The sequence below is a fragment of the Etheostoma cragini genome, chromosome 1 (assembly GCF_013103735.1).
Source record: "Etheostoma cragini isolate CJK2018 chromosome 1, CSU_Ecrag_1.0, whole genome shotgun sequence".
Classification (NCBI taxonomy): Eukaryota; Metazoa; Chordata; class Actinopteri; order Perciformes; family Percidae; genus Etheostoma; species Etheostoma cragini.
In genome coordinates, this window is record NC_048407.1 from 25548007 (window position 1) to 25559017 (window position 11011).

The 11011-nt window shown below is 38.1% G+C and overlaps 1 protein-coding gene across 4 annotated transcripts in view; it reads left to right on the forward strand.

The window, feature by feature from the left end:
• The window catches only part of LOC117957562 (FERM domain-containing protein 5-like), a 68134-nt gene extending 57513 nt beyond the window's left edge, over positions 1–10621 (forward strand). For all 4 annotated transcript variants that reach the window (XM_034897369.1, XM_034860257.1, XM_034867464.1 and 1 more), the window contains 8 exons: positions 847–934; positions 1165–1253; positions 2034–2097; positions 2377–2468; positions 2577–2651; positions 2827–2895; positions 3026–3132; positions 6890–10621. In XM_034897369.1, the coding sequence (XP_034753260.1) occupies positions 847–934; positions 1165–1253; positions 2034–2097; positions 2377–2468; positions 2577–2651; positions 2827–2895; positions 3026–3132; positions 6890–7476 (1171 nt within the window). In that variant the 3' untranslated portion in view covers positions 7477–10621. The remainder of the gene's footprint in view (positions 1–846; positions 935–1164; positions 1254–2033; positions 2098–2376; positions 2469–2576; positions 2652–2826; positions 2896–3025; positions 3133–6889) is intronic.
• Positions 10622–11011: the final 390 nt, after the last annotated feature.

Here is an 11011-nt window from a genome sequence, read left to right on the forward strand (position 1 = left end):
TTTTGTGTTTGTATATGTTCTTATTTTGATATGGATCCCCCTGGGTCTGAAATAAAGTTTATTATTATTATTATTATTCACACATTCTTCAGGTCTGAAGTGGGGTTTTTCCACAGTCTCCACTCATTCTTCTACACAGCGTATGACCCTCACCCCCCCTCCTCTGGTCCATGTTTTTGTACTTTTAAAGAGGTGTTGGTGTGCAACTTTGACTATATCATCTGAAGAATCAGCTTTGCCTGGTTGCTAACACCTAAGATTGGTGGTGTTGGCAAAGGCTGACCACTTTTTTAGATTTTGTGTCATCAGGATGGTAGTTATTTATGCTCCCATAGATGCACTCAGTGTATGTTTTGTGCCTGGGGACATCTACAAGTCAGGTTGATTTAAAGTTGCCTTAAAGTTGAAGGGTGCCAGACAGTGCATGCCAAGGCCTCAGCAGGTACACACGGTAACCTTAGCACCGAGAGCATCCTGCTACTCTTCTAGTTGATGATGTTGATGATGCCGTTGTTGGAAGAATCTTTGTATTTTTCTCTGATCTTTTTATCTCTGTCTTTCACTGCCCTATATTGCTCATTTCCACCAAATCAGCACAGGTTAAAAAAAAAACATTTAAGGGTTTTGCCTTAAACGTTTCTCATCACAATGCTGGCAGAATTCAAAACTATAGAGAAGATATGTAACATGGGGGAAAATGCGCTCCTTCTTCCATACATTTGCTCCTGTGTTTGACATCTTATTTATCAAAAAAAGGCACAACCTTTCAATCAAATGACAAGGAAATGGAATAAACGTTACACACAGTAAGCTTTGAAACCCTTGACTGGCTTTCCTTTCTCCCAGAGGTCAGAGTCCTGAAACGTCAGAGCTCAACTTCCTCCACAAGGCTCAGATGCTGGAAACGTACGGAGTGGACCCTCATCCATGCAAGGTGGTCTTTATTAAACCAATGTTTTATATCATCATGACCTTGCGCTTTTTATGAGTCTATTCATAATGTTATTTGAGTAAATGTGAGATGACCTATAAAGTCAAATCATAAAATGAATGTGTTACACTCTGTCTTAAAGTGTCCTTTTATCAATGTAGGAAATTTAATCTCACTGTGTATTAAAAATCTCATTCTACAATAACAAAAAAATGGGTATATGTTCCTGTCAGGATGTGTCTGGCAACCCAGCTTTTCTGGCCTTTACTCCTTTTGGATTCACTGTGCTACAAGGAAACAGGAGGGTCCATTTACTGAAATGGTAAGTTCAGACATAGTAAATGGTTAAAATTGAACCTTGTTTAAATCAAAGGCTACAGCATGTGTGTATGTGCATTCCCACATTAATTAGCGGGACTTTCTTGTTTGTGTAAAGAAAAAGTTAATCCTAAAAGATCCATATGGGCCAGTGCAATGTACAAATCAAGCAGACATTTAAAAAACAATTAAAAAAAACAGCAATGAGATTGAAGAAACTTCTATGAGCATATATCTTCCCTTAATTGACAGGTTGCACAAAGAGCAAGCAAACTCCAAACAAGCTTTTTAACGTTAAAGTCCATATTTGTAATCTTTAAATGTCAACACTGCGAGTGATCTAGTACAACTTTGCTACACTCTTCTTCAAAATAATGTCAGATAGTAAAGCAATTCCAAATTTCTATTTGCAAGGAGTAAACAAGGAATCCAAAAAAGTAACCAGTGATCCATAGAAGAGTATATAAGTAACCTTTACAACAACTAGCTGAGAAACTAAGACGTTTTTTTGTGCTGTTGTAGAAATCAGTTTTTTCTCCATCTCTTGCAGTTTATTGTTGTCATTTTCTGTGACTGCAATCTGGAATGTTGAGACTTCTCAACACTAAAATAAAAACACATTCAACCTTATAACAATTAATATTTTACCAACCTTACCTTTTATTTTATTTTCTCCCTCCATCTCTCTGTTTGTTCTGATATTTGCTCCTATTTTCTACTTTGTCTTCTGTTTCTATTTGGCATCATTTGTCTGTCTGTCTGTCTGTCTGTATCTTAAACTCAGGGAGGAGGTGACCAAACTCAAGTTTGAAGCAAAGACATTCCATATATATGCAAATCAGACGGAGGTATGTGTATGCATTATTAAAACCTTACCTTTTCTAGCCTGCAGAGCTCAGTAAGAAATGAGTATGGTCTTGTTTTATTCATTGGGAGCCAAAGTAATTGATTGTTAATAGTAGAAAATTATTGAAATATTGGTCCGCCGGTATAGCGATCGGGCTCTAGTCCTAATGCAATGTAGCCAAGAGCTCAGTATATATGAAAGACTATGGCGTTTGGTTGAAGTATGATTTATATATAGTGCATTTAGGAGTTACTGTACTGGATTTACGGTACTGTTACAGGATAGGAAGATCATACTGACATACTTTGCACCTACACCTGAGGCCTGTAAGCATCTTTGGAAGTGCGGAGTGGAGAATCAAGCCTTCTACAAGTGAGTCATAAGACCTGAAACAAAAAACTGTACTACGGACATAATAATATTTTAGGCATGATCGTTATCATGATGTAAATTATGTTTTCTCTTTCTATTTCATCACAGGTTGGAAAAGTCGAGTCAAGTTCGCACTGTGTCCAGTAGTAACCTCTTCTTCAAGGGTAGTCGCTTTAGATACAGGTATTGAATTGCTCACAAAGTATTTGTATTGAGCACAAGTTATGAATAGCAAGTTTACAGCCTGTGCTAAAAATGTTATGCATATGGCCTATGGTGTTGCAGGGCTTGTTTTAGTGTTCACGTTTTGTATAGATATAACAAACATAACAGATTTTCTTTTTTTATGTTTTCTCAGTGGAAAGGTTGCAAAAGAGGTAATGGAACAAAGCGCCAAAATTAAGAGAGACCCCCCTGAGATACACAGGTTAGAATCCTTAACAAATGGAAAATATGGCCTGCAGCCCTAAGATATTCCTAGCTGACATGCTAATTAACAGTTATGTGTGCAGTTGATGTATATGCCATTTGTGCACAAGTGTGTTTTTCCTCCCCAGAGCTGGCATGGTGCCAAGTAGGAGCTGTCCTTCCATCACTCACGGCCCTCGTTTGACCAGTGTGCCCAGGACCCGACGAAGAGCTGTGCACATCTCCATCATGGAGGGTAAAACACACACTCACTGTAAACCTATAGAGAAATTTGGTACAAAAAAACCTCTGTAGCTGACGGGAGGTCCTCATGCTTTCTGACATCTGGACTGGGCGAGTGAGCAAGAGACCACCTCTCTCAGGAGATGTTGTTCAGTATTAGAGTGATTGCTATACAACTTTATCATTAAAGTTAATATTGTATAACAATTTGTATACAATTAAATTGTCAGTGTATGTCACTAGTGGCAGAATAGACATTTCAACCATGTATCCATTATTTTTAACAAACTACAGTATTGCTTTAACTATCAATTGTAGCTATTGCAAACATTACTTACTCTAAGCCCTTTCACCCCCTATCCGACAAAGTTTAGTTATTTCAATCCATTAATTTTGTCCAAGTAAATACAGATTTTGGGGAGCATGGTGAAGGGCAAGTGAAAAGGGACACTTCTTATAAGTATTTATTAATAAATCTAGTAACCCAACTCTTTAAATGGGCAATGTGCTAAATTGTAGCCAAATTGTTACAAAGACAATCAGTGGACAAACATGGAGAAGTGCAATTATTGTAGAATGATCTAAGCTTTATTTATGTAATAAACCAGTCATTGCCCTGAAATTCCTAATGAACGTTTACTATAGATTGTGTCCTAACACACAAAACAATAACTCAACAAAGCCTAATCTCCAAGGTGTATATTTTGTTGTTTTATTCAATAAATGAATTAGTTTGACAGGAAAGCTTTGCACAAACAGGAATATGTATGTGTGTGTGTGTGTGTGTGTGTGTGTGTGTGTGTATATATATATATATATATATATATATATATATATATATACATATAAATGAAAGCTCCCTAGAAAGGGGCATATTCTCTTGAGTAAGAAAAAGGGCAGATACTCAATTCCCCTTTGATGTCAATGTGTGCATGGGCCCGCTTTAGTCTAGCTATTGTATAGTCAGTTCTTCTGGCTAACTGTTTGGACTTCTCTACTCAATTTCTAACTAGTTTTCATGCACTCCCAATTGACTTAATCATCATGTGGATTTTTTTTAAAGTGCTAATATTATGCTTTGTTTTTTTCCTTTCTGGTTTCATGTTATTTTCCTTTTTTGTGCATGTAATTGGTTTACAAAGTGAAAAAGCCGTGGGGGACTTACTATCTCCAACAGAAAACATGTGGCACTCCTTTATGCTCTGCTTCTAACTAGCTAGCAGGGCTTACCTATGGAATAGAAGTAAGATGCTTCACTCTGTAGCTAAAATGGAGAGGTCAACACAGAGGAAAGATGTGTTGAAAAATATGGTGTTTTTTTAATTAAACCAAGTGAACCTAATCTGGTACAACCTCTAAATACAATTATGAACCTGATAAAGAGCATGATATGAGCACTTTAATTAATAATTTCTTTGATTTATTTCTTCATACATACAACTTGGCAAAGTGTACCCCCGGAGTAAAATATGGTTGGGAATCACTTTCTCAGTCCATGTGACTGTTTCAGCTATGGATTACAATCCCAAGGGAAAACATTTTTGTGGTCCTAAGGCTCTCACACAGTATTTTAATACACTCACACATATAGACAGTATCCAGTTTAGACAAAGTTGCCTCCCCATGTGAACAATCCCCACTTGTATCAGTCAGTTACCCTCTTCACTTTGTCATATCTCGCCTTTTTTTACGCAAGCACACTATTTTGACATGAGAGTCATCCTGTTGTTTATAAAGGGCACTTACTGTCCCATCTTTCCTCCAACTGGCTATTAACCTTTTGCCAATGGTGCCACTGTGAGTCAGTGGATGTGCTTACCTACAACTAAATAAACTTATAGCATAGTCTGTTTTCAACAAAAGAGGCCCCCTCTTGTCATTGACATAGAGAGCAAGCTCTGACATCCCACCCCACTGTTGCAACACTGAAACAAACCCCCTGTGTTTTGTCCTGTTGGTCTCTGTGCTGGCATTTCCGATGATAATAATATCTAAGCCAAAAATAGCACCTGCTGTCAAGGGCCATGCCATGTGTTTCACGGCTGACAGCGGGGGGGGGGGACGAGGTGAACTGCGACACAAGTGAGCCACATTCCAGGGCCTTGTCGATTCATCTGCCGCTGTCAGCCTGCCTGCCAGCATGTGAGAGGTCGCTGTGGAGAAGGGAGGGCTGCATAGCTAGCCAGTCGCAGTCAGAGACAAAGACAGACAGCAGGAAGATACAGACAGAGGAGCGGCACCTTTAAGAACAAACAGATAAAGGGGAAAAGGGACCAAAGCAAAAGGTTTTTGGAACACAATTAGGGTTAAACAGGTGCTGTTTTCTCTCCTTCAACCATGGTGAAGTGTCTGATCCGGATCAAGACGAAGGTGAACGTTCACTTGCGCATGATTAACCATTGCTATAGAGATGTGAATGTGCGCGTGCTGTCTCTGGGACCCAGACTCTTGGGCAAAGTTCTGGGGGTCTTACCGCTCTTGCCCGCCCTTCCCGGGGGTTCTTCCACCTCAAGCTCTGGTCCTGGGTCGGGACAGAGCTCCAGGACTCCTTCCAGGCTAGCTGTCCAATCCCAACTCCATGGCTGCAACCCGCCTGCAAACTGTGCAGGTAAAAACCGGGACTGGTTTTGTCATGCAGAGTTATGGAGTGCTGCCTTTTTGTTGTGGTTCTTCTTGTAGATTCAAGTTGGGACAACTTACTCTTAAATAATAAGGTTCAAACAATGAGCCAAATGTTTCACGGAGATGTTGAATAAAACTCAAATTAATACTACAGCGAATTATGAAATGATCCAAGAATATGTTGCTGTAGTCGATTGCGGTGGACAAAGTCATGATCTAACTTCCAGAGAACATGGATACCTGAGTAACAGTTGTTCTTATGATTTCATTTCATTTTGCCTTACAGTAGATCACATGACCGGAGGACAGGATTGGTCTCTTGAGCATAGGTCTTGACTCATGACAAGCCAACCATTAAAAACAAATAATGCTTCTCTTCTGGCCATGTCCCAATAACTAATGTTGGCACAGTGTTCAGCAGAGCGTAGTGTGCTTAAGGATTCTCTAAAACTTCAAGACACTCAACTCTCTGCTTTAGGACTAATTAAACTCCATCTGAAAGAACAGGTTCTATATAGTCAAACATTTGCATTGATGGCTTGTACACATAAAACATTTCTCATGAGTTTTAAGAGGTCTGAGGTATAACAAAGTCATGTCAGAATCCCTATTTAACTGTGAATGTGTCTAGTAGTTTTTTTTTTAGATATTCAATCATCAGAATAATTTATAATGACATGATTCTGATAAATGAATATTCATTTTTAAATATTCATTCTGATAAATGAATATTTAAAAAACAAAACGGACTGTCAACCATGTTATGAGTGTTGGATAGTTTCTCCACCAGAGGGCACTCTATAACGTCCCTGTTGGTAACACTGATTATTTCTTTTGTTAATGTTTTTGTTCAAAGCACTAAGTATCTTAAGTTTGTATTTTAATACATTTTATTTATCAGAACTTTATCCTCTAATGTTCCTCCATTATTATATTTTAGAGAGAACACATATAAATAACAGTAGGGAAATCTGTTTTATAACGTGTTTCTTGATTTTTTAAAAATGTATACAGTATATCTGCTAATATATCAGCATATCGGATTTTTAAATAATAAAAAATATTCGTATTGGTATTGGCCTTAAAAATCCTTTATCGGTTGGGCTCTACTCCCTTATAAACTGGCTTCCTCTGCTGTGGTTTTTCAGGTCTGGAGTCCCTTCGTGACAGCGCCCACTCCACACCTGTGCGATCCGTCTCCCATGGCAGTTCCTTCATGTCTTCTCGGGGCCACATGATGGATGGCAACGAGGCAAGCACGTCAGCAGTCATCTCAGATGAGGCCTACAGCCCCTCCGACAGCGTGCTGCCAACACCTATGGCCGAACACGGGATGGAGATGCCTTTGGCTCGTCACCTTAACGGTGCCCCCTGCAGCAACGAGGAGAAGGAGTCGGAGGCAGGCACGTCGAAGGATGGCCACCCAGCAGATTTTTCTTCCGGCAGAAGAGCACTGCGTATTGTCAGGGGCAGGTCATCACCACCGAGCGATGTGGAGGAGCTGAACAAGTTCATCCTGAGTGTGTTGCGTCTGTTCCTGGTTACCATTGGACTGCTGTTCGCCCTGCTGCTGCTCCTCATCATGCTGACAGAGTCAGACCTGGACATTGCCTTCCTGAGAGACATCCGCAAGACACCTGAATTCCAGCAGTTCCACTTTGAATACTTCTGCCCTCTGCGACGTTGGTTTGCCTGTAAGTTACGGTGGATGGGAGGTTTCCTCATCAGCAACTGAAGCAGAGATTGAATGACAACAGGCTTCTACTGATAAATATGGGACACATACTGTACAACGGAGAGGGTTGGAGGAAGAGAGATGGCAGCCCTTTCCTAATATCAACCAAGTTTTTCCCAAGTTCCTGTCACAAGCCAAGGACTGTCCCCTTAAGAGCCTTGATTATTATGTTTGACCATCACTGCGAGCAAAGGAAATCACATTTTAATTCAGGTCATTTCAAGACATTTTATTTTTACACAAAGCCACAACATCAGGGTTAAATTCAAACAGTGAAAGGGACAAGCAAGTCTGACAGACTTCACTTAGTTTACCACAGATGATAGTTGCCTTTATTTTTGTATTAATTGATGTGTTGCAACATTATTGTAAGACAGAATGACCCGATGTGTTGGGATTTGTGTTGTGAAACCTGAGAGATTGAGTTCAAGTTTTGAAAGAAGATGAGAGCCAGTCTAGCTCATCTGATTTTCATATTTCAAAGCCAACATCAACAATCATGATAACATGTTATTATGGTCATGGCGATCATGCGATGAGATTTTCTGTTTTGAGCTGTACCAGTATCTGTATCTGGGGGTTGGAGGAAGTGTGAAATGAAAAACTAAGCAGCACTTACTGAATGTAGATTAGTCCTCCAGAGTCAAATAACATTTGCAAATTATTTGTTTTCTAAAATATTTAGACATAAATGGAATTTGCCATGTAGAGCAATACGTGAGTGTTCAGTGACAGAAAGATAGAATCCCTAGAGGTTCTAGAATCCCAATTTAAAGAATAGAAACACTGAGCACACTTTTAGATGATTGACAACTTCTTGACTTTCCTGTATTGTCATGATGTGGTATACAACCTAACATATGGACTATTTAATTTAACCAAATGCTAAGAATCAGTTGCAGTCACTATTTGACCCAGGAGTGATGTGGGTGCTGCTCAGATGGTGTCAGATGGCTTGAATAAGTGTAACTTAGTTTGTGGTCCAGTGTGCTTACGTTCCCATTTTTGTCCAGCCATTAGAACACCAATAAAGTTTTATTGTCCAATAACTAATACTAAAACTGTAATTAAATTACAGATAATTGTAAGGATATAAGTAATTAATGGAGGTGGTAGGTTTACAGATTTTATAAAATAGCAGCCAAATAATTAAGATATCTACAATCAACTTCTGTGTGTAAGGAACAGTTGCTTTGCCGTAGTTACTTATAGGATAGTTGAAAAGGTAATGGTACTATGTGAGCTAGTGCTGTAGTGACAGTAAAGTGGTTAGTTCTTTGAGTTCCACACTCTGTAGAACGAGTTTTTCAATGTGCAATACTGTTAATATACAAACAAGATCTTATCCTTTACTTTTGTAAAGTACAACAACTTGTGCAATTTTCCCACAGTATTCAGTTAAGAGAGCTTGTTTTTGATTCATGTTGAGTTAAAAGGTCATATGTTTGTTTAACCTTGCTGTATTCAAATATATGCATTTATCTGTAAAGGTGGAATATTTAGATCATGTTTCCATTTCTGTACCAACCGATGTCACATTAACAGTTTTCCTCACCGCGACTTTTAATGGACTTAAAGCATTGTTATTCTTTTTTTTTACGGTGGATGTATAGTTTTCAGCTTACAAGAGAGACTAAGACAAGTCATGTTTACGCCCAACTGCTATGTTCATCACACCTACCAAAGAATCCTCTGTTGTCTAATATTTCTGTCAGTTTGAGTCAACAGATGGAAACTAATAGTCTGCTCTCCTTCTCCAGCCTTAGTATGCACGTTATTTCCCAGGTTAGCCTGCATTGCAACTTTACAGCCCAGAGCGATGAACAGCATTATTTAAACTACACAGTTTGAGACAGTTAACTATTGGACCTCTCAACAAGCCTACAACTACGTGGACTAGGGTAAATGTTGGTGTAATTCAAGACTAATCAACAGGTATCTATCATTCCTAAATTAAATTTGGATGCAATATTCATGCACCAATGGGACGAATGAGGAATGGTTAGGACATTCATTACCTGAAGGGTTAAGGAGGCTCCTATAGGCACTTTGGAAAGTTAATCTATAAATACTAAAATATTAAAATCTGCAGGTTAAAAGTTTGAGATTCATTTGAGAAACCTGTAGTACCGGACTTCAAATTTAGATTTTGTACGGTAATTGACATTTTTTAACTTCAGAATTGGTTAAATAACCAGAAGTAGTATTGATTCCAAATTTTCTTTTAGTTCAGAGTTGGATGAGTTAGACAAAAATATTGAAATTGTGGTTGGTTTTTTAAAAACTTAATTACTTGCTTGCTAGTTTTTGATCAATCGTATTATAAGAAAGGTCACTTTGAGGCAGAAAATGTACTTTTGACTTCCTATAATTTGAACTTTAAAGTCTCATTTTATGTTGTTTGTTTGTCTATGAACCTACCAACATAATTTGAGCAATAAATATAAATGTAATAAATTTCAATATCCATGAACTGCAAATTAATGTTCGTCTTTCTGCTAGGCGTTCAAATGTCTTTTTAATGGTAAAGGTAAACGTCCTGTAGATGTGTGAAGGGAATGCTGATCACTGTTTCTGATTACCCACTGTGGTAGGTCACTCTCTCCTGTAAATCCTGTTTGATTGTTGCCTAATCCTAGACTGCTTCCTTGACTTATTTTTAGAGAAACAAAAGTACATGCAAGTTTACTTGTAAACATACTTGTTGATGAACTGAATACCTGACAGACACATTTTTACTTAACTCTGAACAGATTTTACCAAAACGAAAGTGGAGCAGTTTGTATCTAACCAATATAAAAAAAAAAAACAGAAGTGGCATATTCCACCACTTATTTCTTTTTGCAAGGCAGTTAAATATATTTTTTGTAATGTTAAAATCGGTTTCAAATAACGTGAACGGATGAACAGGGATGGCAGTACCACTGACAGCCAACTCTCGTATTCATTTCACCTAATCATGTAAACAGGAATAAGGTCTCTGATGTGGTCTTACTGTAAGCTTCTTTCCTGTACCATGGCATTGCACATGGAAATGTCTGTAAGCATGTGTTCTGCATTTATTACCTCCAAACAAGACTGCTTATTTCCAATCACTGACTTCAGACTGGTGTACTTTATTTATGAATAAATAAATAAGCTATTATTGACATTGGCCAGCTACACGTTTAATCTTGAATTTAGAGAAGAAGAAAAAAACTGTCAGCCTCACCCAAATCAGCACCTTATAGAATTTTTTTTTTTTTAGCATATCCCTGCTTGAAAATAACATCACAGCATAAACTATTTTTGTCACAATGCTGCCATCTAAAGGTGACAATGATCCTACCGAGAATACAGAATTTTTTTTTTTTATTGTATTTGCTTCAGCAGCTACTAAAAAAACATGGATTAAAAAATCAATTTTACAACAGGGAACTTATTTTAGAAATGTATAACTTATGATATTTTGAGTCAAAATAATTGCAAATCTGAGAATAAAAAAGCAAGCAACAGAGATAAAGTCAGGTGAATCATCTGCTGCCTACAGTGCACT